Below are 27,616 nucleotides of genomic sequence, written 5' to 3'. Positions count from 1 at the left end.
GGTGGATGGAGGGGCCCATGTGGCCCCTGAGTTCTAATCCTTAACCCCCAAGGGCACCATTCCTGCTGACGATCAGCAGGCAGGGCTGAGCAGCAGACCCCCATTCCCGCTCAGGAAGTGGCGTTTCAGATGCCAGGAAGGACCCCAGGGGGACCCCCCTCAGTATCGGGGGTTGCTTAGGGGTGCCATGAGGCTGAGGGGGCCCTGGGGCAGGACACAATCAAGTGAGTGCAGTTCTTGAGTGCCCCGGGGCCCACCCTGGACTGACAGGCAGGTGGCAGACACCACCCACGGTGTCCAACGTGCTGTTGCCGCACACGAAACAAGAAGTAGCAACGCCTTTACTGGCGAGTCTTACGTTTACAGTTTATTAGCTAATCAACATCAACATGCAAAAATAAGCGCTGAATACAAACCTCTACCATACGGTTTCGTGTAAACTACAACAGTTCGTTTGATTTGAAAAGTCATTGGTGGTTACTTTTTAACTGAACTACTGGCTTCTGTAATGAATAGTGTTTAGAGCTAGAGTCACTGAGCCGTCGGCAAGGCCTCTGCAGACACTGGTCCAGTGGGTTTCCACGAGATACATTCTCAGGCAGGAGATGAGGTGGCACGAGTGACGTGACACTGAACCTACACGGCCAAACGCGGCCCCCCGGGTGCGGCCTCGGGCAGGCGGCGGTCCTGGAGGCCAGCCCCACCTGCAGCCGTGGTGCCGGCCTTTTGGCAGCAGCTCTACAGAGAAGTGACAGGGTCCCTCATGGCACCCAGTTGCCACAGGTCGGCCTGGCGTGGCCACCAGTGCTCCCAGGCCATGGCCGAGGACCAGTCCGTCCCGGGGGCTCCTTGTCAGCAGAAGGGAAGGAACTGTGAGAACACGGGGAAGGAATCAGTTCCTGTGGTGAAAGGTTCCAGCCTCCCTCCGCATGGTCAGTCTGTAAAGTCTCTGAAAGGTGAAAGCACCTTCAGAAGCATCAACAGCTGACGGTTTCAAAGTCGAATGCACGCTTGTTCAATCTTTCTTCCTCTCTTCCCAGGAGTGTTGTCGTTGCTCACTGATCTTTGGTCGCAGAAACAGAAAGGCAGGTAGGCAGGGGCCCAAGGCCGCCCGGCGTGGCGACCGCCTACATGATGTACACCTTCTCGGCCTGGGAGAAGTGGAAGACCTCTTTGGTTCTCGGGCAGACGACCTTATCATCCTGCCGGATAGAGAGCAGGGACTGAAAAGAAAGACCAGGCGCATTAAGAAGGGCCAATCCAGTTTACATCAAAGTTTCTTATGAGAAACCCACAGAACCAACTCTCTGGAAACAAATCACTTCACAAAAGTCACTTCCTGCAAGTACCCCTGCCAAGAAGTCCTGGGCTTTCTCCACAGTCCCCCAACCCGCCTTGCAAAGGACAGCTCAGGGCCCAACCCGCCCCACCCCGCCTCCCGCGCGCTCTGCCCTGGCCCCGCCCGCCTGACCCGGCCCCTCCGCAAGGACCCGCCCCCCGGCCCTCACGTTGTAGCCGTAGACGTAGCCGTTGGGCAGCATCATGGGCGGGTTGTTTTCGTTCATGACATCTCCCGAGATCTTGCAGACGAGGCGCGAGTTGGCACAGTGCGCCATGGGTAGGGGCTGTGCCAGCTTGTTCAGCGAGCGGCTGCACACCGGGCAGTCTGGGCTCCGCGAGCTGCCGTCCTCCTTGTAGCACTGCCTGGGTGCGGGTTAAGGAGGGCGGGCTGGCCGAGGTCCCAGGGTCCCGAGCACCCCATGGAGGCTACTGAGCACTATGGTCCCTATCTGGGCACGGGAGCCCTCCCGGCACTGTCTCAACACTGAGGCTGCAACGCAGTCAAGGCACGATCTGGGCCTGGGGGACACTGCAGACGCTGTTTCAAGGGCAGGGACCAAGGCTGGTAAAGAGCGGGGTCTGCACACCAGCCCCGCACTAGGAAGGGGGCACATGGGGAGCACTCCCAGCGTGAAGGATACGGTGTCTTAATGGCCGAGAGGCCGGCCTGCAGGGTGAGGGTGAACACGGAGTTGTTCCCCAGCTGGTGCAGCCGGTAGTTGTCGTACCGGAACTGCTGGATCAGCATCCGCCACCGCGCCGGGTCCAGCAGGTCCTGGAAGAAGCGGGGCAGAGTCGTGACAACAGCAAACAAACTCCCAAGTCTCTTCCCTGCAGACGAAGATGAGCACCACCCCAATCAGCCACGCGCTGGCGCCCGGAGGGCAGCCTCGACTTCCACCCACAGCCAGGCCACTGCTGCCTCCCTTTCTGGGACACTGACTCCTTCTGAGCCTACGCTGATGCCCTGGAGTGTGTGTCCTTTGTCCCCGAGACAAGTCAAGGACTCAGGGCTGCAAGGAAAGCCACTCATGGAGCGAGCTCCAGAACCTCTTGCTAAGAGCATTAAGGTTTGCAAGAAGCCTTATGCCAGGGAACAGCTTATTAGAACAGAGAATTAAATCTGACTCATGTTGGTCCCTAAAACCACCCAGTTTTAGACTCAGAAGGGGCGGGGGCGGGCAGGGAGGGAGGAGGAGGCAGCCAAGCAAGAGTGTGGTCAGAGGTTCTGTAAGCTCCTCAGAGCCCTGGCATAGGACACGATCACACTCCCAACATTTAAAAAATGATTTTTAACATTTCTTTTATCCCACAGTCCATAGTGAAGGAGGCCCACGCTTGGGGCGGCCACGCCCAGCACCAGCTGAGCCCTGCAGCCTCTGCTATAGCCGCTGTCAAAACAAAGCGCTCTGTCCATTCCCACCGTGACCCATTTGGACGTGTCTGTGACCTCTTGCCACGAGGGACGAAGGCCTCGCTCCCTTAAGGAGGCTGCTCCAGCTCGTGTCAGCAGTGTCTGGTCCCCTGCTCCTGCTTCCAGGACACTGTCCCAACTGTTTCTGAGCTTCCTGCACCTGAGACCTCCACCTGCTCGAAGTCACGGCTCTCCTGTCATCCTGGTCTCCTCTTTGGTGCCGCTTAACCTGCCAGACCAACTTTCTTGGATCATAAAGAGAGCTGAGCGTGGAAGAGCTGATGCTTTTGAGCTGTGGTGTTGGAGAAGACTCTTGAGAGTCCCTTGGACTGCAAGGAGATCCAACCAGTCCATCCTAAAGGAGATCAGTCCTGAATATTCATTGGAAGGACTGATGCTGAAGCTGAAACTCCAATACTTTGGCCACCTGATGTGAAGAGCTGACTCACTGGAAAAGACCCTGATGCTGGGAAAGATTGAGGGCAGGAGGAGAAGGGGACGACAGAGGATGAGATGGTTGGATGGCATCACCGACTGGATGAACGTGAGCTTGAGTAAACTCTGGGAGTTGGTGATGGACAGCGAAGCCTGGCGTGCTGCAGTCCGTGGGGTCACAAAGAGCTGGACACGACTGAGCGACTAAACTGAACTGAACTGAACCTGCCAGACCAACCTTGACAGCCAAAGGCTGTCGTGTTCCAGTTGGTGGAGAACTCTGCCCAGGGGAGGGGATGCCCGCCCTGGGGCCTATTCTGAGGCTCGGTCCCTCTGGATCCCAGAGCAGCGATGACATCGCTGCCTGGCTCTTTACAGCTGCTGTGAGGCCTCACCAAGAAGTGAAGAGATGTGCTCCACACCCTCCTGAGCTGGGAACCTCACCCCCAAGGGGAGGCTGGCCCTTGCTGCACTTTGAAGAGAAAACACTCTGAGTTAAAATGTGAGTTTAGACCTGAAGATCTTTGTGACCTGCTGATTTATTATATTCCCAAACACCACAGAAAGTGTGAATTCAGGTGGGCAAGAAGCTTCCAGCAGCTTTCAAAAGGACCTGCAGGCACTTTGGGCGGTGGGGGCAGGGTCTGCCCAGAGGCTCCCACAGAACACCGAGGGGCAGCAGGCCTGCAGCGCAACACTCAGCCTTGGACAGCGGCCAGCTTCAAGGCCCAAAGGACAGGGTGGGTCCACCACCCAAGGGTTTTATTCTCTCCCCTACAAGTACACCCGCTGAAACGCTGAGGCCCAAAACGATGGTCGGGAGAGGCCCTTTGGGAGGGAATGAAGTCATGGGCGGGGGGGCTCACGAATGGGATCAGTGCCCTTATAAGAAGAGCCCCCAGAGAGCACCTGACCCTTCTGCTATGAGAGGACCCAGCAGAAGTCGTGACTCAGGCTGGCACCTGACCTTGGACTTCCAGCCTCCTGAACCCTCAACAGTACATTCTGCTGTTCATAAGCCCTGGTCTCTGGTATGCTGTTGCAGTGGCCAGAAAGAACTAACACAGAGAACGGCTACCAGAAGTGGATGCTGTGGTAACAAGTACCTAAACACGGGGGTGGAGCTTCACAACACAGGGCAGCAGCTAAACGTCTGGAGACAATGCCCAACAGAACGGACCATTAAAAGTGAGGGTTCAGAAGAGACGAGAATGGCAGATCGCACCCCAGTCTCTGGAGAGAAGCCTCAGAGTTGCGCACCGTCAAGCCCACTGTGCTGAGGCCTCAGGCCCAGCGAAGCCCGAGTCACTGGGGACCGGAGAGAAGGCTCCGGGGCACAAAGGGGGGCGGGCCTGGCAGAGCTGAGCTCGTGGACGGGGCTGTGGGTGATGAATCTAGCTGCTACTGAAGCTGTCTCTGGGCAGAGTGCTGAAGGGGTGGCTTGGCTTCTCTTGGGTGTTTAGCCTGGGGGTGGGGGGATGAGGGGAGATGAACCCAGTGATCCTGACGCAGGGAAGAGAATACAGGGCTGCAACAAGTGAGGTCAGGAAAGACGCCAGCAGAGCCACGCAGAGGCCAGGCCTGTCCAGCCTTGACCGGGCCTCCAGAGGAGTGAGCAGGCACTCAGAATTGCACTTTCCAACTGAAGTGCTTTAGGAGCTATTGTGATCAAAGATTTTGCCAGCAAAATGAGAACAAGATGGGGAAAAAGGCCTGGGTGGTGTGCGGGCCACGCTGGTCAGTGGCAGTGACGGCAGGCCCGGCCCCACCCTAGGCCCAGGGCGCGCCGTACCTTGTAGGGGGAGATGTGCGTGTCCGGCGGGAAGGCCAGCATGCCCATGACCTGGCGGACCTCGTCCAGCTGGCTCCCCTCAGCCTGGCTGAAGTGCTTCCTCGCATGTCTGCAAAGACACAGTGCAGCCTGAAGACGTCTGCACTCCCACCACCCCCACCCAGGCACCGGCTGCGCCTGCCCAAAGCTAGCCCGGGAGGGGCCCAGAAGCCTGCCCCGCACATTGGGGGGGGGGGGGGGGTCCTACCTCACCGCATCCAGCCTCTTGTTCTGCCGGATGAGCTCAATGAACTCCTGGATCCTCAAGCTAAACTCCAGGCAGCTCTGAGGGTGAAGACAACAAAATGACCAGCTTAGCCAGGCGCACCCAAAGCTGTGTCCCGGCTCGAGGCTGCACGCACTGCTACAGAAGCTCGGCGTTGCCGGGGAGGCAGGGCTGCTGCTGAAATCCTAATTTCAACCTGCAGCCAACACTTGCTGGGTCCTGACAGGCCATTGCCCAGCCCCACCCCCCATCTCTCAGGGCCAGGCCAGGGAGGGCCAGGGGACGTGGGGCGAGGAGCATCGGGGGTGCTCCCAAGCCGCAGCTGGCTGCACGGACGTGACAGCCTCGTCACCACAGTCAGCACAGTGCCGTCGCTACACCCTCCTACCCGCAGGCCTCCTCTTTCAGCCCCGGGCCACGCTGAAGGCTGGGGGGGACGGAGCGCCGCATGAGGACCCTCACAGTGTGGGCCACAGTGACTCTGGGAACGAGCCAGCTCAGAGGCCCTGGATGGGCAGGGCCTCAGCATGTGGCCAGGACCGGGCGAAGATGGCAGAGGTCGGCAAGCAGGTCAGGGCCGGCTCCCGGAAGAGCCCAGGACATGTCACGGGTGCAAGGGCCCGAGGGCTAGGTCTGCTGTGCTGGGAGGCAGCCATGGCCCAGCTCCATCTGGAAGGCATCTGTCCTGAAGCTCCACAGGAGACCCCAGGGGATGCTAATACGGCCGCCATCAGCAGGATAGCTTGTAAGGAGCCCAAGCGAACTTTGAAACCTTAGCAATATCAACCCAATTTGGGCTAAAACTCCTGCAGCTAGGGGTAGAGGGCAAGCAGGCAAAATTAACTTTTGTGACCTAAGATGAAAAATCTGGATTATTTTACAAAAAAACTAAGACTATAACATCTTCAACCTGGCTTCAGAAAAGTGTTTCCAACCAGAAGCAGAGTACATGCAGTACACAGCACGGAGGCCAAGCTTGGGACCTCCGCTTACTGTCCCGCCCACAGTGCCCCGGCCTGGAGATGGTATAAACGCTGCCCTGCACCTGCTGCTTCCAAAATCCTGCCAACCTCATGACTTGCTCCCTGCCCCCCAGCCTGGCGTACACACTGCATTCTGGGGAAGCACCTGGGCTGGAGGGACCCTGGGAGGACACCCTCCATGAGCGCCCAGCCTGGCCCCAGGCACACCAAGTGGAGCGCGGGCAGACCTGACTGCAGGCTGTGCCGCCCGGCGTCAGGAGCACGGCAGAGGTGCAGAACCACTCACCTGGTACCCACATGTCCACTCCACAGGGGCTCAGAGAACATGGTCTGTCTCCCTGCCCAAGCCCCCCTCCCCACCCTCGTGCAGGGCACTGAGCCCCGGGCAGCAGCCTGTCCTGACCCCAAATGGATGAGGCAAGGCGAGGGTGGCGTGGCAGGTGCTGCACAAACCAGTGAAGAAAAACTCGGCCCCTTTCAGAGGCCAGACGAGCAGGGCTGAGCCGGGACCGGAGGCCGGGGCGCCGCCTGCTTCGCAGGGAGCGATGAGCACTTCCATCTGGGGCTGCCCGCTGTGGAGCGTTACCAGTAAGCCCTAGGTCAGCTCTAGAAAACCGACACGTGGAAATGCGTCTCCTTATTTATGGTGGCTCTTTGCTCTCCAAGTTAACCCTCAGACAGTCCACTGAGAGGGTGGACACACGCAGGTGTCCAGACTGGACAAGGACGGCCAGCATCTGGTAACCACATCACACGTGATCTGCGAGGCTCCGCGCGCTCCTGTTCACGGCCGCACTGAGGCTGCAGACACACAGCACGCACGCTGCCTCTGCCAGCCTGACGTGTCCAGAGACCCGCCTCAACTCAAGAGACTTCTGTGGGCTGTACTCACTACTTTGGAGGTATTTTCAACTATGGGAAATGTGGGTGTCAAACTTTCTTTTCTCGCCTAGAGCCTCACCACTGATCTGAGCGACCCTTGGCATCTGGCATGGGCCCCCTGAACCCCCGCCCCCAGCCTGCATGTATGATCAAGTACCGGAGCTCACATGTGCCCACAAGGGTACAAACTGGACAGAGCCTGCACACCGGCTTGTGCTCAGCCGGAACTTTGTAATGAGACGTCCTGACGTCCTTTCATCCTCTAGGTGCACTTCTGGACAACTACTTATGCTCCTTCAGTTACGTGACCACAGGACTGTGCCGTGGTGGGTTCGCCCCGCCAGCCCACCCCCTGGCAGGTAGGTGCAAGGCTCCCCGCTGCGACCCGACCCCCGTGGCGTGCCTGGCCAAGCAGCAGTGTTCTCGGGGAGGGAGCAGGGCGTGCAGAAACTGCCTGTTGCACCGGAGGCCTGTTTTCCTTCTGCCCTGGTTCCCGCCGAGCGCACAGCCGTGGGGGTGGAGCAGAGCGCGGGCGCGTGTTACATACCAATTCTGGCTTTCCTTTTATGGTTTCCATACCAAGATCCTCACTCTCTTTAGGGGAGCCACTGGCCACTCTACTTTTCCGTCCCGTCTTCGCGTCGTGCTCGCTTTGGCGGCCCTGAGTGGCAGAGAGTGTCACCCTTGGCTGGTGACTATGTGCACACGACAAGCTCAACGGGGCGGGGTTAAAGGCACTCAGTTTAGAACACAGTTTTTCTAATGGAGGCAGGAAAGGTTAATACAATCAAGCATTTCTGCAAGCCCTAAGGCATTGATACCTTTCAGGAAACATGTTTAAATTCTGCAATTTATGTTTAAGTGTCTATTTTTTAAGCTGCTTCTGGGTCTCAAGAGAAGCTGTATTCCAGAAAATCCCAGCCTGGAACTCTGCACTCTCACAGGCGGGCACCCACTCCTCGCAGGGTGCCTTCCTGAGTCAGTGAGTGGGTGGGTAGGAGCTGGGCCCACCCTGCTCCAATCCCCGGCAGCACATGCGTGGTCCACACCACGTGCCTTCAGAACTTCACTCAACATCTGTTCAAACCATAATACAAAGAGTGCCCTTTTGAGAATTTCCCCTAAAACCCAACACCACCCTCTTATATAAAAACCCCAAACCCACACCAAACCCAACAACCCGCGCGTTATGAATCCACACAACTCCGAAACAGGCTCTGGTGCAGGTGGCGCCGCCCTGCCGGCTCTGCAAGCTCTGCCCAGGCACGCCCTGCCCCCCCCAGGAGCCCTGCCAGGTGCAGCCCCGCCCCTCCGGGAGCCCCGCCCCTCCCCGGAGCCCCACCCCGACGCAGCCTGTGCACCTTCATCTTGCGCAGCCGGGATTTGTTGTCATGGCACCAGGCCAGGCAGGTGGCGGTCTCGCGCCTCTCCAGGGACTCCTCCACCTCTTTGGCAGTCAGGAACATCTCGATGTTCACTAAATCCTGCAGTGAAGGGAACCATGGCTCGGAGCACTGGACCGCAGATCCGCCCAAGGCTGGACGGTCACGGCACCCGGCAGTTGGCATCCCGCGCCTCCTCTCACGCAAACACCCTCTCTGGCGCTGGGACACCTCGCCACGGGCCGGGTCTTCACAGCACGCAGGCCTAGTGACAGGCCAGGTCCTGCCAGAATCTGGGGCCCCAACGGCTCTCACAGGGCCGACATGGAGATCCCGGTAGTCCATACTCTCAATTTCTATGGGTTTTGCTCTGCAGATTGATTTCGAGTTTAGGTTTTTGAGAAGGGGCAAGTTGGGGGGCTGCACGTCTCTCACCTCCACTGTCTGCTCCTCTCTCCCACCCCGAGGAGTGCAATCTGGGCGGGCAGGCCCAGTGCCGCTGAGCTAGAGGAGCCCAGCAGAGCTAGGGACCCACAGGAGCCAACCCACCCACTCCAGTGCCCACATGTCGAAGTGGAGGGGGCGCTATGGTGCCAGAAGTGCGGCGGCGGCGGGGGGGGGGGGGCGGGAGCAGGGCAGGAAGTGTGGGGCCCAAGAAAGAGGTTGGAGTAGCCAGCAAGAAGGACCTCCCTGGCCACAATGGGCAGGTGATGCATGTTCCGACATGATAAATAAGGGGTGGCTGGAAGAAAATTTCAGAAAGTGAATTTCTCTTCCCTCAGGCACAGACTGAGCTGGTCATTTTCTGTTATCCGGTAGAGGAACACCCAGCACACAACAGCCCTGGAACTCTCCTGTCTCCACAGCCTCCACTTGGGCCTCACAGGCCACTGGGGCCGCGGACACCGCTTCACCCACGCTCTGTTGGCCAAGGCCGGCCACGCAGAGCAGCTTGGAGCTCACCACGGACGTTCCGTGTGCAGCACCAGAGCCACCTCAAGCTCTGTGCAGGAGCTGCAGAAGGAAGCAGAGCCCTACTGGTATGAGGAAGAGACACCTGCTCTACTTCAAGAAAAAGTCAGTAGAGGCATACAGTCAATGACGTTGCCATGAAACCAGGCACTTATAGCAAAATTAACGAGAAAAAATAATCAAGTACTGTTACTAGGCAGCGAGATGGTGCCCGTGGACCAGCTCCTGGGGCACCCTCTGTGGACCCAAATGAGCGCTGGTCACGGGCACAAGAGCAGCTGATCAGAGGGCCCGGGGTGTGCTGCTACTGGGGCCGCTCTGGACAGCGCGAGGGCAGGGCGCCACAGAAGGGGGGCCCCACCTGCGTCCCCAGGAGGGATGTGGCGGATGGTGGCTGGGGCCTGCAGGATGTGCCCTCAACCGCCCCAGCCCGACCTCTCCTCAGCTCCACGTCCTGACTGCCAGAGCAGGACACGGTCAGAGGGCTGGAGCGTGGCTGGGCCAGCACCAGACTCCAAGGCTTCCCACCACAGCCCGTGCTCTGCCCAGCTGTTCCCCCAGCCTCGCCCTGAGCATGGGGTTCAGGTGAGGAAGTCTCCTGTGGTTGTCCAGCCAGGACTGACTAATCCAGACCTTGACTCGCCGCCCTCCCTACAGAGGGAGCTGCGTTCTGGTGCTGCTTCCCTGGCCATCTCACCATAGTCTTCTTTTTCCTGAATGTTCCCTGCTAGGCCAAGGCTAGGCTCCCAGATGACACGCTGCCTTCCTTCTCTCTTGTGTCCCATCCTTTCCAGGCCTTTTCTAACTTGCAAGCGGTGGCCTCTCCCGCCCACACCCCCAGAGTCTGGCCTTTCCAAGTCTCTCCCTTTCCTGTGCACAGTCCTCTGATGACCATGGACCCTGGGCTATGGGAGCCCCAGTAAAGATGTTAAAGCAGCTGGCCAGAGGAGAGCCACAGCGAGCAAGCACCACCCACAGCCCCCTCCCAGGAGGCGCCACCATGGAGGCGGCTAACATGGGGCCACGGCTGACTCCACCAGGCCTTCCGCCCGCCACAGCCGCCGCCGTGGCCCGCGCTCCCCTCCCTCTTCATGGTGTCTTTGGATGAGGAGGAGCCCCAGCGCTACAGCCTCTTCCTGGGAGGCCTCACCCACCCCAAGGCCAGGACAATGCTGCTTCAGAAAGAGCTGCGTTTCTGTGCTCAGTGTGAGGCTGGGGGCTCCATGGGGAAACACCTTCTGGGACTGGCTCCTAGACAAGGTTCACGCCAACTGACCTTCTTCTGAGGACCACCGGCCCCCACCCGCCCCCCACTGCCCCTCTGCAGACAGGTGACCACTGGCCCCTGCCTGCCCCCCGATGCCCCTCTGCGCCTCTGCAGACAGCTCACCTTCACCACATCTGGTCTGGCTTCACACTTCTCCCCCCACGGAGCACACCTGGGGGCCAGGAGGAACAGGGAGCTTGGGCCTCACCAGCCAGTGCGGGTGGGTGAGCCTGGCCACACCCTCGCAGGTGCAGGGGAGGGCACAGGAGTGAAGCCTGACAGATGGGCAGGCTATGCCGGGAAGGTGAGGCAGGGAGAGCCTGTGGTGAGGCGGAAGCTGGCATGCCTGGTGAGGGATCGGGCGCCGGGGACCACCATGCACCAAGCTGAGACTGGCAGCCCCGTCACCCACAGCAGGAGCCTGGAGCCAGGCACACCCAGCTCAAGGAGCTGCCCAGGGCTGGGGTGCAAGTGGGAGGATGCCCACCCCTGACGCCCCCACAAATGTATCAGCCACGTCGGAGGAAAGGCCTGGAGCTGTAACTAGGCAAGGACACGGAGCCCGTGGGAAGCAGCTGGGCCGGGCACGCTGCTGGGGACACCAGGCACCTCCTGGAATGGGAGCAGGGTCACACACTGAGATTCAGAGCGACCAGAGCTGAGCCCCGTCGGCCCAGGGCGGGAGCCACGCACACAGGGTGGGGATGGGATTGTGCTGGGGGCCAGGGAGCCTGAGGACACGAGGGTGAGGAGGCTCAGGCCTGGGGGTCCCCAGTGCAGCAGAGGAGCAGGCTGGGGCGGGACGCGGGAAGGAGAGACGAGAAGGACATCGCCCTCGACAGAGGTGCTCCCACCAGAAGCTCCTCCCATGGGAAGTGGGCACACAAGTGCAGCCACCTGCCGGGCACCCCTGACTGCTGGGCCTGCTGCAGTGAAGGCCGCCCTCGGGACATCGGCCCCCCCAGCACCCAGCCAGCAGCATGAAGGGTGCAGCATGGTGCGGGTGGACCCGCAGAGGCCAGTGGAGGGCACGGGTGGCTCGATCACCACTGCACCCAGCCTGGGGCATCGAGCGCTTCCACACCTGCACCCTGGGGCCACCACAGAGGGACTGACGGAAAGCACACCCGGGCCCAGAGAGAGGCGCACACACAGGAGGCCGCTGGCGCGGGGCAACCCCGTCCACACCCCTGCTCCTCCAAGCCATCACGCGAGGGAGGAACTGCCCGGCTCAGGACACAGTGGGGCCCGTCCCTGCCCACCTCGATGCCGCTCTGGCGCGCCAGCTTCACGGCCGTGTTGTAGTAGCCGCAGCGCAGCAGGTGCTCCACCATCATGCGGTCCATGCGCTTCCTCTTCCACACGCTGGCCGCCGCCGGCTGGTCACTGCTGTGCTCCTTGAGGTGCTCGATCCGGCGCTTGCACAGCTTGGCGCTCTCGTCCTCCGCCTGGATGGACTCCACCGCCTGCAACACACTCAGGCGCTCAGGACCCGCGGCTGCCCACCGGAATCCCACCCGGGCCGCCCACCGGACCTCCCACCAGACTCCCACCCGGACTGCCCACCAGACCATCCACCGGACTCCCACCCAGGCCGCCCACTGGACCTCGCACCCGGACTGCCCACCAGACTCCCACCCAGATTGCCCACCGGACTCCCACCTGGGCCGCCCACCTAGACCACGGAAGACTGGGTGGAAGGGAGGTCAGAGGGGGAAGCAGGCCCCTGGGCCACACAAGAGGAGAGGGGAGGAGAGGAGCTACCGTTTCCAAGGCGACGGCAGGGTCTGTCCTTCCCCCACAGGGATACTGCTTTCTGTTTTATCTATTCAAGCTGCACTGCCCGAGGCAGAGAACTTTACATTTGTCCAGCTTCTGGGTTAATGAATCCACCTGTCATTATATCTTTTATACTACTTTCTCTAAAGGCTGTTTAGTTCAGAATTAAGACGGCCAACTGGCAGTGCCCTACACCTGCTTATCACGCAGCAGCCACTGGCGACCACCTGAAGCGTGGGTCCGTGAATCTCCCATGGGAACGTCAGTGGCACGGGCGGCTGGTGGCTGCGCACTGGACGCCAGGTCCGGAGTCCCGGTCAGCCCCTGACTGCTCCCAGCCCATCCCACCGTCAGAAGTCAGCTATCAGGGTATTTGCTGCTCCTTGACAAGGGGACTCTCCTCTACCTGCTTTTTTAACATCTTCAGTCTCACTGAGTGAAAATCCCATGTGCACTTGTTTCTGTTTATCGTGTTGAGGTCTCTGAGCTGCGGACCGGCGGTGAAAACCTCCCGGTCACTCTCCCTGCACTCGGGGCTCCCGTCTGCCCCTCCTTGAGCTCTGGCCCACTCGCCAGTCTCTCGCCCTCTTTTCATCTCTGTGCTGTATTCCAGGTAATTTCCTCAGACCCACCTTCCAGCTCTTTAACTCTCTTTTTAGCTGGATCTGATTGTTAAATGTTAAAATATTTATTGTAAGTAAAATCTGAGTTTTTCATTTGCCATCTTTCTTTTCTTGAATTTTTACTTGTTTTTTTTTTAAACTTCAAATCACTTACACTATCTACTCCCTGCAGATATCTCCAAGCTGTTTTTTCACCCTTTAAACAGTGAAGTGCGGTATCTGCTAGTTTCTACCTCTGAAGTCTGTGCGGATCTCCTATTCCTGTCGAGTCTCAGTCACGGTGTCCTGTGTCCCTGTCCCCTCCCACTGTGGTGGCTACTGTCGCGGAACAACCTGATGCTCAGGCGGAAAGCAGCCTCCACCGAGGAGAAACCACGTTCATTCCACCGGAGCCCCGAGGCAGCAGCTGCTGGGACCACGCCCACCAGACGGGGGCTGGGGGCGGGGCCATGGCGCACAGCTCACGTGGCTGTAGACCACCGCTTCTGGGCCCTCTCACCCGAGGTACAGCGCTCCTGCCATCAGACCCCCACTCTTAACGGCCCGAAGCCTGGGCCAGGGAGGCCCTTGGTGGGGGGCTGTCCCGAGGCAGCAGGGGTCCCTCGCTTTCTGCCCCACCCTACCCCGGACCGAGTGCTCTCCAAACCTGATGTTCCTGTCTCATGAGCTCGCGGTACTTTCGACAAAATGTTTTCAAATATCTTATCTCACTTTGGGGGTATATCTACCATCCTCAGAAACAAGAAAGCCAATGTGCTGTTTTAAGGTGAAATGGTGGAAATAATAAACCTGCTCCCATCCTGGGCCGAGGACAGGTGGAGACAGGAACTGGAAGGGGGGTCAGGAAGGCTGCCTCCCGTGACAGAGCAGGACAGGGTGGGGGGCCGCCCTCCGCCATAGCTCCCCCAAGGGCAGGCGGGGAAGGGGGCGCCCGCGGGTGCCCGCAGCTTGGGGCAGGGCAGGCGGCACAGCCCGGGAGAGCACTGACCTTCCTCTTGAGGACGCTGAGCTTCTCCACCACACCATCCAGGAGGCTGACCACAGAGTCCACAGCCGGACAGCCACTCAGGGTCTTCTCCAGCTCAGCCACCACCATGGTGACGTGGCTCGTCTCGCGGTCGATGTTCTTCTGCGCGGCACGGAAGCGCTTGTTCAGCGTCTCGTAGGGCACCTGCAGGAGACAGAAGACCGCTGCGCCCGTGCCCTCAGCGGGCGGGGCCGCTTGTCCTTCACACAAACGGTGGCCTCCTTCGTGGCACTTTTGGAAGCAAGAGGCTTCGGCTTCTCATTTGCTAAAAATGTGTCTCCTCTAAGACCTGTCCGAGCCTCACAAAAGGCCCATGTGAGCGAGGGTCACCCGCGTTCCTGGACAAGGACACGAGGCTGAGCTGCGCCCGGCCCACGAGACGCAGGGCAGCCTCCACTGTCCCCAAAACCTCCACCTGTCGGTGACCAGAGGGCCCCCGCATTCGTCTAGAACAACACAGAGTGAAGGAGAAGACCAAAACGGAGAGCCATGCTGGGGGCGGGAAAGCCCATGATGACCCTGTGATGGCCCCGGTGGGAGCGGCCGGGACGCTGCTGAGGCCCGGAGCACAGACAGGAAGCAGCCCCGTGGACACGTCGGTCAGGAAAGCGGAGGCGGGAGTGCTCACAACAGAGGACAGGCCACGGACTCTCAGTCAGAGGACGCCTGTTCCCCAGAACACAGGATGGCACACAACCCGTGAAGCGTCTCTGAAGTCAGGAGCCCTGGGGACTCTGAGGGACTCCCCCGCCACGAGGGGGGCTCCCCCCAGCACATGGAGCTCACAGGGCGGGTCTCCACAGAGCTGTGCAGCAGCTGCCCCAACCCGCCCTGCCCGGGGAGGGCTGCTCGAGGGGGCCCCGCCAGCCGCCCCGACACTCGGGGAGCCACCCCATGCCAGGTGCTGTGCTGGGCAGGGAGGAGACGGGGCCTGACCCAGAGCCTGGGCTTCCCAGGAGCAGAGACCCCCGGGCGACGGCGGGGCCAGGGCGGGGGCTGGCCAGGAGACCGGGAGACCCGGCAAGGCCACCACCTGTCCCCCCCGGCTGCCACGCCCCTCAGCGTGGAAGCATGCCTGCCCCCACCTCGGCTCTCAGCAGTGGGAGGCTGAGCCAACCTGCCGGGCCCTGGGCTCCCTGATGACCACGGGCAGGGAGTGGCGGCTCTCAAAACACAACTGAGCTACGAGAGGGGGCCCAGTGGACACGGGCGATGGCCTGACAGGGCATTCAGGCCCCTGCTAGTGGTGGACAGCACGGGCTCCCCACACAGACCATGGACTGGTCCCCTGGTCCACCCCCCACACTGCCGCCTCCTCTGGACCCAGTACTCCTGTAAGAAAAGTGGAGGCTCCTGAGAGGTCCACTGCTCAGGAAGTGACCACTGCACACAGCACTGCGCCAGCACCCAACACAGAACCAGGCTCGAGGCAGACGACCCACCAGTGACTCCCACAGACACACCCTCAGCAGAGGTTTCTGGAGGGACGAGGCACACCCAGCCTCCAACCACGGCCTGTGGGAGACCAGACTGGGGCTGGGGGCGTCTCTGCAAGGAGACGAGCGGTAGGCAGAGCCCCCAAGACCACAGCACGGCCACACTGGGGAAGATGCCTCAAGGCCGACCCGGCCCCCATGCTGACCCAGCAGGCCGCTGAGCAGCCTGCGCGGTGAGAGCACCAGAGACGCTGTGGGGTGGACGGTTTGCTGATGACAGCAAACCCCTTCGAGAACCTGGGCAGTCTGTTAAACCCAAGTGGCACTGCTGGTTCCACTGCCTGACCGAGTGAGCGGGACCCCCGCCCCCGCCCGCGCCCTGCTGGCTGGCTGCGTGGACACGCTGTGTATTTCCAACCTGAGCTGGACCGACTCGTCCGTGAAGTGAGTGGACTCGCGAGAGAACACACGGAGCACACCCCCTCTCACACACCGCCGTGAGAGAGGCGCTCCTCCGCACGGCATGCGTGCGGCCGTGGGCCTGGACACCGGCACAGTCACCCCAGGCTGCAGACCCGGCTTTTCCCTTTTATCTAAAAGGACACCTGTGATGGACTCAAGCTCACAGCTCACACCATGCAGTAACTAAGCTGACTGCGGCCCTTCTGGGGAAAGAAGCCGACTCGAGATCCGGCAGAGCCCGGCCCTACTCGGCCCACACCTGCGCTCAGAGGCTCCAGACTCCCCCCTCCCTCCCTCCCCCCGAGTGTGCCCTGGCCCGGCCGTCCTGCCACACCGCAGACCCCGGCCGCACTCAGAGGCCACGTGCCCGGGGCCAAGCGCTCCAGTCCCCCTTCTACCAGTCCCGGGCGCCCCGCGGACAGGGCCTCCCCCCCCACCCCTTCACGAGCTCCTGGGACCCATGTCCTTCCTGGGACACCAGGCCACCCAGTCCTTGCCTCTCCCACTGTCCCCAACTGTCCTGTCATCAACAGCTCCACAGGCGCCTTCCTGAAGGGCTTTTGCCAAAAGAAGGGATGGAATTTCAGAAATGCTGCAGACTATACCACTCTAAAGTATCACTGAGAACAAGGCAAAACTGAGATGCTTTCATATTGGCGAGGCTCCTGGCTCAGCTGCCAAATCCTCTGGAAGGAGAATTACTCAGAGACAGTCCTGGTGCAGACAAGAAAACCACGGAGACGCAAGACACGGCAGTGAGAGTGGACACCAGGGAAGAGAGAGAATGCGTCACTCCTCAACACACTCCTGACAGGACAGGCAGCAGAAACGGGACGAGCAACATTCAACCTTAGAACTTCCGTGAAACCAAAAAAACCACCATCAGAGGGAAAAGGCAACCCAGGAACAGGAGGAAATGTGTGTGCACCACGTGACCAGGACAGGGTGGCCATCCAGGCTGCGTGAGGAGCCTGACGGCCCCCAGGACAGACAGACAGACAAGAGCCGGCTGAAAAACAGGCAGGGGGCGGGAACCGACACTTCTCTGAAGCAGACAGACACCCCCGACACGTGAGAGCGGGCGCTCCGCCCCCCGCCGCGTGGGGGAACGCCCCCAAGCCTCCCAGAGCGCGCGCACCGGGGACGCGCGGCAGGGACAGGGGCAGCCGTGCTGGGGGCGTGCGGGTGCCCCCCGCCCTGGGACCCTCCGCCAGGAGCAGGAGGAACGCGCGCGCTGTGGCATGCCATCAGCTCATCGGGAGCTGACCGAGAGGGGCACGGAGCTCCGTGCACGACGCGGCTCTGCCGGGTGCTCAGAAACGAAGAAGATGGTCAACTGGCTTTTACCACAGTAAAAAAAGACGCTGAACGATTTTGTTACCATTCGGACAACGGCGCCTGATTCAAAGCACTGGTTCAGGGAGGCTCGGAGACCAAGGAGGGGGCAGACCTGGTGGGAACCCACGTGCACAGTCTGTGTGGCCAACCTAGGAGGCAGGGCGATTCAGGACAGAGGGCCAGCCACGCCCACAGCAGAGGTGCAGGACGGACCCCTCGTGGGCAGAGGGCCAACCTGCGCCCCGTACAATCTGCACAGATTCCCTTGAAACGGACCACAGACCTAAACGTAGAAGCTAAAACTGTAAAACTCCCAGCTGGAAAACACAGCGGGAAACCTTCCTGGCCCTCAGAGAAAGGTCTCCCGCAGGGATACAGAAAGCACCAACTGGAAGAGAGAAATCAATTAGTCTTTATCCAAACTAGAATTTCTGCCTTTCGAAAGACAATTTAAGAATAAGGACAATTTACAATAAGCTGCATCGCTTTCTATTTTACAAATTTCTGACATATAATTCAGACACCATAAAATTTACCCTTTTAACTCAAGTATACAATCCAGTGGTGTTTACTATGATCGCAAGGCCGTGCAACCATCAACACCATCTACTTTCAGAACATTCTCATCACCCCAAAATAGAAACTCCTGCCTACAGAATTCTTGCCCCCAGTCAAGGAACCAGCCGGGGATCTCCTGTCCACCGGACCAGACCTGCCTGTGCTGGACACTTCGTATAGACCTAACACATAATGTACTCTGTGGCCCTTCACGCCTGGCCTTTTAACTGAGCGACATGTTCCCACGGCTCAGTCTATGACGCAGCACGCGCTTCACTCCTCTTCATGGCCAAACGGCATCCCCTTACGGGACCCACATTCGCTTCTGTACCAGTAGAGAGATGGACACTGAGGCTGCTTCCACTTCAGAGAGATGCCTGCATGGGTTTTGTATGGGCATGTTCGCATTTCTCTCGGAGGGGAACTGCTGGGTCTTATGGTAACTGTTTAACCAGACGGCTTTCCTCAGCGGTCGCGCCATGTTACACTCCTTAGCAAGCACAAGGATTTTGGTTTCTCCACATCCTCATCCAACATGAGTACTGTCCATCTTTCTGATCAGTCACTCCTGCGGGTGTAAAGTGGGGCCTCACTGCGGTCTCGCTGTTTCACTGACAATGATGCCTGTGTCTCTTCTGTGCCTATCAGCATTTGTATCTCTCTTCAGGAGTGTCTCCTCATAACCATCTGCTCGTTTTTACGGCTTGTTTTTATGTTATTGAACTCTAAGAGCTGTTTATACATTCTGGATACTAGATCCTTAGAAATTATTTGCAAATATTTTCCTTCTGTGGATAGTCTTTTTACTTCCTTAAACGGCATCCTTTGAAGTGCAAGCTTTTTTGGTTTAATGAAATCCAATTTATCATTTAACTGTAAACAAAATTGTTTCCTCCATTTCCCTTTTCACTGTTCATTTCTAGGGTGGAGAAATAAAAATTACTTTTATTTACTGATCTTGTACCCTGAAACTGTTTTGTCCCAGATTATCAGTTCCGGGAGATGTGTGCGCGCTGTGCACACGTGTATCCCTTGGGATCTTCCACAGACACAACTATTTCACCTGCAAACTGTCGTTTCTTCCTTTCCAGTCTGACTGCCTGCTATTTATTTTTCCTGCCTGAGCCCCAGTGAGGATCTCCAGGGCAACACTGAGTGGAAATGGTGAGTGGACATCCTTGTCTTTTTGCTCACCTTTCCATGTTTCACCACGGAGTGTGATGATGGCTACGGTTTTCTCAGAGATGCTCTTTATCAGGTTGAGGACATTCTCCTCTATTCCTAGTTGGTTCACTGTTTTTATCATGAAAGGGTGATGGATTTTGTTAAGTGCTTTTATCTGTGTCTGTTGAGATGATCATGTGGCTTTTGTCCTTTATACTAATAGGATAACAATACACTGGCTTTCACATGTTGAACCAACCTTGCATTCCTGAGGTAAACCCCACTTAGTTACGGTGCATAATCCTTTTCATATGTTGTCAGATCCAGTCTGCAGGCACTGTTGAGGATTTCAGCACCTATATTCATTCATAAGACTGGTGCAGTTTTCTTGTGGTCTGTCTGGTCTCGGTATCAGGGTAAAACTGACCTCATTAAGCTGAACAGTGTTCTTCCTCTCCTGTATTTTGGTTCTCTGTGAGGGAGCAATGTTACTTTTTCTTTAAACATTTAATAGAATTCACCAGAGAAGCCATGAGGTCCTCAGTTTTTCTTTATGTTTTTTTTTTTTTAATCTCTTTACTTGTTACTGACTATTCAGTCATCATTTTTACAAAAGAGCAATTTTTGATTCAACTCATTTTTCCTTCTACATTTTTGTATTCCTTCTACATGTATTCTTTCTACGTTTGTATTCCTAGTCCAACACTCAACAAGGAAGAGAGTCTTGGAGCTTTCTCATCAACTGGAACCAGCTCTTTATGGTTCACATGTGGTGGATTTTTTTAAGGTTTGTCATTTGCTTTTGGATTCTGGTTTTGGGACTTCCTGGTGGTCCAGTGGCTAAGATTCTGTGCTCCCAATGCAAGGGGGCTCAGGTTCAACCCCTGGTCAGAGAACAAGACCCCACATGCCTCAACTAAAGCTCCCCGTGCCAAAACTATGGCCCAAGGCACCCAGAACAAATAGAAATAAATAATATCTTATCTAGTTATACCAAAGATTTAAGCCTGTATTAATCAAATCTACATAGTGTTTCCGTGGTAACGTGTTGCACTATGGCTTTTAAGGTTACAGGGCTTCTCCACTCCAACAGCTGCTGTTACACTTTTTCCTCCAGCACCTCCTCGCCCTTCAGGGGCTCACGGAAAGGAACCCTGTCTGTTTTCGTAACTGAGACAGATCCTGGCAAACACCCTCAGCTGAGACCTGCGAGAAGCCTCTGAAACTCCCTCCAGCTCTGCGGCTGCCCTCCCACACACTGTCCTTTGCTTCAGGATGTGTTGCTTCAGACCTTCTCCAGGGTTTGCTGTGGGTTTCCTCACAGTATTTGCTGACAAAGAAGTGCATTTTCATCTGTCATCATGTTTTCAGCCACTTTCACAAGCACGGGAAGGAAGCATCTTGCCAATGGCACAAGGCCTTTTATCTTTCACAAGAACCTTTTTATCTTTCACAAGAACCTCAGAAGAGGATTCTACACATTTATCACAAAGCTAGCAGGAGTCCTCTGAGATTCTGGGCTGCACCCCAACACAGCAGATGCCCCTCCCTGTCCTGGGCTGGCCTCCCCCGGCGCAGCACACCCCTGCAGAGGCTCGTGAAGGACAGAAGGGCTGCAAATCCCTGTTTCTGAACAGGCTTCTTAAGAAAATGACATTTCTGGTTCACGCCTGTGGGCATGGGGCGAGATGGACAAAGCTGGAGGAGGGAAGGGCATCGCTGGCACCTCTGTGCTCCCTCTCTGGGGGGGCAAGGCCCTCTCAGCACGATAGCTGGTTCCTCACCAGCATGGAGTCTTTCCATGCCACTGGTCCATCTCAGCAAAGCCAAGAAGTCACAGGGACATGGGGGAAAGGGTTCTGCACAAAGTAACAAGAGCAAAGACTCTCAGGCCCCTACTGATGGCACGTCCTGTAGCAGCAGGGAGGCCACTGTGCCTCAGTGTCCAAAGCAGTGGGGGAGCCGGTGGGGAGGGGAGTGGGGGAGAGAGGGGGAGGAAGTGGGGGCAGTGGGGGAGGGGAGTGGGGGAGGGGACATGGGGGAAGGAGGGGAGGAAGTGGGGGCAGTGGGGGAGGGGAGATGGGGGAAGAGTGGGGAAGGAAGTGGGAGCAGTGGGGGAAGGGAGATGGGGAGGGGAGACGGGAAGAGGTGATGGCGCAGGGAGATGGGGGGGGTGGGAAGGAGCAGTGGGGGAGGGGAGGAGGTGGGTGGGGGGAGCTGGAAGGAGGGGAAGAGGGGTCAAGTCACCCGCCGGCCTGGGGCCACTCTTAACAGCCCTGGAAAGTGAAAGAGTTAGTCGCTCGGTTGTGTCTGACTCTTTGTGACCCCATGGGCTGTAGCCCACCAGGCTACTCCGTCCATGGGATTCTCCAGGCAAGAATACTGGAGTGGGCTGCCATTCCCTTCTCCAGGGGATCTTCCCTGGGTATCCGGTACTGATTCTTCACCGTCTGAGCCATGCTGGACTTCAGCCCAAGTGAGGCGTGAGCTGTCAGGTCAGGAGGACGGTGCCACTGCGGCCCAACAGCTGTGCAGAGCACGTCGGCGCTGGGACAGTGAGGGGCGCTCCACAGCCCAGGGAGCCGGGGCGAGGCCAGGGCGGCCACGGGAGCAGAGGCAGTCAGAGTGCGAGTCTGTCCTGCAGGCAGAGTGAGGAGGGCGCGAATGTGAGAATGGGGCTCAAGGAGGGCTCTGCGATGCAGCCCTCGGGCTGACTCAGCCAAGTCTCCTCACCAGGACTAGGATGATGGGGAGCGGGTCTAGGGAGGCAGCGGGCTCGGGGACAAGCTCAGACCCTCAGCTGCTAAGAAGCTGGACAGACCTAGACGGCACATCTGACAGGCTCCAGGCCACAGCTCTGGGGCTGGAAGGGGTCCCGCTGGGAGTCAGGACACGCACAGGGGTGCTCAGACAGGGTCATCAAGACCATGAGTGGCCCCGACGTGGGGATGAGGCGTGGCCGGGAGCCCAGGAGGACCACGCGGGTGGCACTGTGGGGGCCAGATGGGGCCGGATGAGGAGGAGGGGCCCGGGACAGGAGGCGAGGTGAGCAGCAGACACCGTCAAGGGCGCACCTGGAGCCCCTGGCCAGAGCCCTGCTGGGCAGCAACGGGGAAGAGCCAGCGGCTCACGAGGCCGGGCCATGGCCATCTCAGAGGCAGCCTGAGATGCTGCCCACTCGTCACCCAGACGGTCACAGCGCGCACAGCTTCGGGCCAGGGCCAGGGTCGTGAGCAGACCCTCCCCCCCGTCAGCTGACCCTTACAAGAGGATAGGGGTGCAGGCTGGGAGGGGTTAGACAGGACCCCCGAGGCCTCACACCCAGACTGCCGCTCTCAACAACAAGTGAGGCCAGTGCCTGAGGGGCCCCTCGGACAGAGGGGAGGCTTGCTCAGAACAGCGGGCCCCGGCGCCTCCCTCCCTCGGGGCCAGGCACCCTTCCAGACGTGGCCCCTCCAAGAGGACCAGGGTCCCAAGAACAGTCTGACAGAAAAAGCACCAGATGCTGAGTGAAGACAGAAAGAAGACACCAGGGCGTGGCGGTGGCCAGGGCACGGGGGCCACGTCCTGGTGGCAGTGCGCAGGCCCATCCGCTGCTGGGGTTTCCGGATGCCGGCTCTGACAGGCAGGGGCCTGGTGTGGGGGGGCCGGGGCCGCGGCCGTGAGAGGAAAGGAGGGGGTGAAGGCTGGGTCTCTGGTCCACGAGGCCCCGGGCCCAGCCAGGGCACCTCCACTCAGCCTGACACATCCCAGCGTCAGAGTGAAAGACAGTTACTAAAGGATCTCTTTAACTGAACAGACTAAGGTACCTCTTTAGTAACTCAGCAGTTACTACTCAGCAACATTTAGTTAAGTAACAGCTAGAAGTGATCAAAACAGTGAATAGTTCTCATTTTCAAAAGATTCTGAATAACGTACCCCTGAGAAACACCAACCATTACGGGGGAAACTGCTCAGCCACGTGCAGGTCAGTGTCAGACATCTGCCCTGGGCCTTTCTGCCCATCTCCCCACCCCGTCTCTTCCCGGCCCCCAGGCACACAGTGGCCCTGCCCTCTGCAGGGCTTCTGGGACGCCTGGAGCCGCCTGCTCCAGCTGGACCACAAGCCTTCAGGGTCAGGCCTGCCAAGATTTCAACTCAGCCCACGCGGCCCCTCCCCAAACCCACCTCCCCAGCCGCCCCTAAATCGCCAGCCCGCCCCGAGGGCCCACCCCCTCGCAGGACCTCCCTGAACCCCGGGTCCCCACTCGAGGCCGCCTCCACCCAGTGTGCGACGGGGACGTCCCAACGGGGCCTCACCCGGCCCTCCACATGGCCACCCAAACTGCGCACAGAGACGGAGGCACCTGTGGGGATTCGCCTCCCGGGTGTGTCCCTGAATGTGCCCCAGGTGTGTTCTGAGCCTCACTAGAGCACAGAGGTGATGAGCTCCGTGGTCACAGTCATGACAGACCCGCCTAAAGCCTGGGGCCTGCAGCGCGTGGTGGCGGCGGGCCCCTGGCCAGCACTGCCTGAGGCTGGGGTCGGCGCCAGCTCCGACAGCCACACAGGGAACTTGAGCCCAGAAAGCTCTTTCCCAGACTTGAATCTGTTCAAAATACAATGACACTTAAAGCACAGTCAGCCTGCAGAGTGTGCGGAGCATCCTCCCATCAAGCTGCATCTCTGCGGGAGGGCCGGGGGCAGAGGACACGCCATCGGGTCTCCTCCATGAAGTCACACATCCCAGCGTCAGTGAGCAACGCGGGCGTGTCGGGCCGGGAGACCATGCAGGGTGGGCATGTTGGTCTGAGGGTTCTGGGAGGCCAGGGCCGGGCCGGGGGCACTCTCGGGGGTGAGAGCAGACAGCACTCTGCAGGTGTGACGAGGCTGGACCTGAGAACAGGAGGGCAACCGTGCTGCAAGTGTCTGTGGGAGAGACGGTCACTCTGTGATCACAGAACCTAAAGTAAAAAGCTTCTTGGCTGGTGCTAGTGGTAAAGAACCCGCCTGCCAACGCCAGAGATGTAAGAGATGCGTGTTCAATCCCTGGGTCAGGAAGATCCCCTGGAGAAGATGCAACCCACTCCAGTATCCTTGCCTGGAGAATCCCACAGACAGAGGAGCCTGGAGGGCTACAGTCCAAGTCCATAGGATCGCACAGAGTTGGACACGACTGAAAAGACTCAGCACGCACACAAAGAAAAAAGAGGTAAGGACCCAGCCCACGGCCACCATACACCCGTCTCTAAAGTCCACATGCTTCATGCTACCAGCGCCTCTCAAACCTGAGACCATGCGGATCCTCCAAGTGCAGCTGAGACTAAGTTTGGAAAACTGACCTGAAAGCTGTAACTTTAGGCATATACTTGGCACGAAAAGTACAAACCTAGGATTTGAAATTGCAGGTAAGTACCTGGTCAACAAAACTGTCACCACGCTAAAAGTAGAAAATTTAAATACTTGTATGCAGAATTAAAAGACACAGGCGAACTCATCCCCAGATAGAGTTAGGAGCAATGTGCCGAGTGGGGGGTGCTGGGAGGGGGTGCTGACGCAGGAGACCCCTGGCCTAGGCGCCCAGACGAGGCTCCATGTGCCCAGGGGTGGTCTCCCACCACCAATGCCACGTCCCCGATCCTGGCTGAGCGGACCCGCTGATCCGTGGGGTGAGAGACAGGCCTCTATAAAATGATTTTCCTTCAGCTATCTGAAGGGAAATAAACAGAAGTAAAAACCCCAAAAACCGAATGGGATGGTCAGCAAAATAACTTGGAGAACAAACACAAATTGCTTTCATAATCAGAAAACACTTCCAAAGACAAAACAGTGTTTCCAGTTCACAGGTTTCCGCTTCTCCTTCCCTGAGGCCTGGGGGGCACGACCCACAACCCCACACCCGACAGCACCGCAGGGAAATTTGCCAGCCAGGGCCCAGCACGTCCCCCGCGCCCGCTGCGGGAAGAACGCCCTCCCCACAGCGAGGGCATCCAGGCCAGCAGCTCTCGCTCGGCGGGGAGGAGCCCAGGGCTGCTGCCGGGCCTCCCACAGCCCCCGCTGCAGAGACGCATCCCAACGTCCCCAGGCCTGGGGCTGGGGGAGGAGGGCGGGCCAGAGGGTGCCATCAGCTTCAAGCCAGGCTGCGCCCACCGCCCTCCTATCTGAAGGAGGCTTGCCCACGGCATGCTCGTGCCCACTGCCTGCGGTAGGACCTGCCTTCACGCTGGAGAAGCGCGGCCTGCCAGCACCGGCCTCAGCCCCCACCCCACGGCACCTCTGCCCTGCTCAGGACAAGACTAGCAGAACTCCCGAGCCAACCGCTTTCCTGGGCTCTGTTTAATTCTACTTCCACCTGAGCAGCCCTTGTTCCCAGTGAAACTTCCTCATCACCCACCGGGAACTAGTCCTAAGAAAGGTTTACCAGCAGTGACACATGTGTCAAGAGGAGAGCTATAATTCTGTGGGATCTAAACAATCTGTAAGGGAAAGATGGAAAGAGTACCTTGTGAAAATTACACTTTCCAAAACCATTCCAATAAAGAAGAGAAAGATTTCTATCTGGCAAGCTCACCTGAAACAACACTAGATCATTTCTCTGCCTCTAAGACGGTCGCCATGCCTATTCTGTGCCTGTGCGCTCAGTCATGCCCGACTCTGCGCCCCCATAGGCTGCAGCCCGCCAGGCTCCTCTGTCCATGGGATTCTCCGGACAAGGGCACTTGAGCGGGCTGCCATTCCCTCCTCCAGGGGACCCTCCTGACCCAGGGATCGAACCCACGTCTCCTGTGTCGCTTGCATTGGTGGGTGGATTCTTTACCACTGAACCACCTGGGAAGCCTGCATGACTACTTTAGTCAAAGTCTATTTAATAAGTCTGGAACTCAAACTGCGTTCATGATTATGAAACGAGAGAGAAGGACTCCGAGGAGACAGCCTTCCTGTCTGGTGTTTCCCATGTTCTCATCTCTCAACTTTCTCATCTGTCAGTCGAACAGCAGGCCTGATGGGGTCTGAGTGAGATAAAAGGTCAGCAGTTAGCGGTTCCCTACTCATACTTCTTTTTTTTCTTTGGGTGGGGAGAACATTTAGTTGCGTGTCTGGGGCAGCAGAGAACCCTGGCCTCTGAGTTGCAGGGTCTTGCCCAAGTTGCATGTAAAAACACCACCCCCTACAAGTGGGGTCCAGCAAACAGGCGTCTGGTTCAGGCCAGCGGTGCAGGGCTTCCCTCCCTCCCTTCCCGTCAGGGCTCAAGGAGTAAGGACTGTGGCAGCTACCTCCCACAGCCGGAGTCCACACTTCACCCTGAGTGGAGTAAACAATCTCGAGGGGTTGAGGACCCTCCCGAGGTCTCCCAGGAAGTGAACAGAGCTCACAGCAATCTTGCCACATCAATCCACCACCTGTCACCATTTTGGTGGATAGGGAAGCTGGGCCCTCCAGGAGCAGAGACAATACCTGACCCCCAGGGAAAGGAACTCACACTCACACAGGCTCAGCTGCAGCTCTCCTGGGAATGTTATAACCTTGATCGTTGAAGGAATTTACTCCCAGGTGTTGTTTCATTGTAGCCAATTACCATTGAATCCTCTAACTAAGAACTAGTAGGGGGTCCCTCTCCCAGGAACAGCGATTCCACTGCAGTCTAAGTCGACTTGCCTAAGTGACCATCCAAGGTCACGCAACTGGCGACCGAGCGGTAAGGGCTGTTTTTCAGGTTTGGTGACGCCCCGCAAATGGGCTCCCATTGGGTCGTGAGGCCTCTCCTCACAGGTCCCTAATGAGAGGCTGGAAGCCATCCGTCAACACCGTCTGACAGAAGCTTCCGGGACGAAAACTGGACACAACCGCCGATTATGGTCTCTCTCTAGCTAGGTGCCCCCGACCCCACACTCCGGAGACCCCCGTCTCCAAAGCAATCAGCCTGCCTACGGCCAGAACGGTCCCTGATGCGGTTCGCGTTCTTTTTAGGACGAAGGGGCCACCATCGGGTTCCAGCGGGCGAAGTGGGGCGCAAGGGAGACGCGCTCCCTGCCCTGTCACGAGGGCAGGCGGGGGCACAGACGGCCACACGCCGCACCCGCCCGGCCAGCAGGTCCCCGGCCCCCGGAGGGCACGACCTCCAGCCCCCAGGCCCCCGGGGAGCCCGGGCCCCAGACAGCACCGCACCCAGGCCCCAGACCCCGGGGAGCCCGGCCCCCGGGGAGCCCGGGCCTCCGCTCCCGGGCCCAGGGGAAGCCCGGCCCCCAAGCCCTCGGCCCCCGCCTGGCGCCCCAGGCCGCGCCCCGGCCTCGGCCCCGCCCCTCCCCCCCCCCCCCCCGGGCCCGGTCGCCGCCCAGCCCGCGGCCCCTGACAGGCGCGGACGTACCGCGGTCGCAGACCCCACCTTGAGTGTTGGGTACTCCTGCACCTTCAGGGTCATGGAGAGCTGAGCGGCGGACTCCTGCACCGCCATCTTGGATCGGCCAAAACATTAGCGGGCGGAGGGGAAGTGCGGCGCGCGGCCCGCCGGGTAGTGAC

General features: G+C 58.8%; 1 protein-coding gene across 7 annotated transcripts; it reads right to left on the bottom strand.

The window, feature by feature from the left end:
• Positions 1-340: 340 nt before the first annotated feature.
• On the bottom strand, positions 341-27,615 carry MAEA (macrophage erythroblast attacher, E3 ubiquitin ligase). 7 transcript variants are annotated; one of them, XM_061145335.1, is made up of 10 exons: positions 27,483-27,615; positions 14,124-14,306; positions 11,996-12,199; positions 8,474-8,596; positions 7,660-7,773; positions 5,230-5,306; positions 4,983-5,091; positions 1,983-2,116; positions 1,509-1,704; positions 341-1,223 (listed from the first exon to the last, which is right to left on the bottom strand). In XM_061145335.1, exons 1-10 carry the CDS (start codon positions 27,549-27,551, stop codon positions 1,128-1,130), a joined length of 1,305 nt encoding a protein of 434 aa, XP_061001318.1. In that variant the 5' UTR covers positions 27,552-27,615; the 3' UTR covers positions 341-1,127. The 7 variants fall into 7 exon arrangements, with proteins under 7 accessions (XP_061001318.1, XP_061001319.1, XP_061001317.1 ...); XM_061145336.1 differs by having other exon boundaries at positions 341-1,202; positions 27,465-27,581; XM_061145334.1 differs by having other exon boundaries at positions 27,465-27,579.
• Between the last annotated feature and the right edge of the window lies 1 nt (position 27,616).

The sequence above is a fragment of the Dama dama genome, chromosome 6 (assembly GCF_033118175.1).
Source record: "Dama dama isolate Ldn47 chromosome 6, ASM3311817v1, whole genome shotgun sequence".
Classification (NCBI taxonomy): domain Eukaryota; kingdom Metazoa; phylum Chordata; class Mammalia; order Artiodactyla; family Cervidae; genus Dama; species Dama dama.
This window is presented reverse-complemented; position numbering and strand designations above follow the sequence as displayed.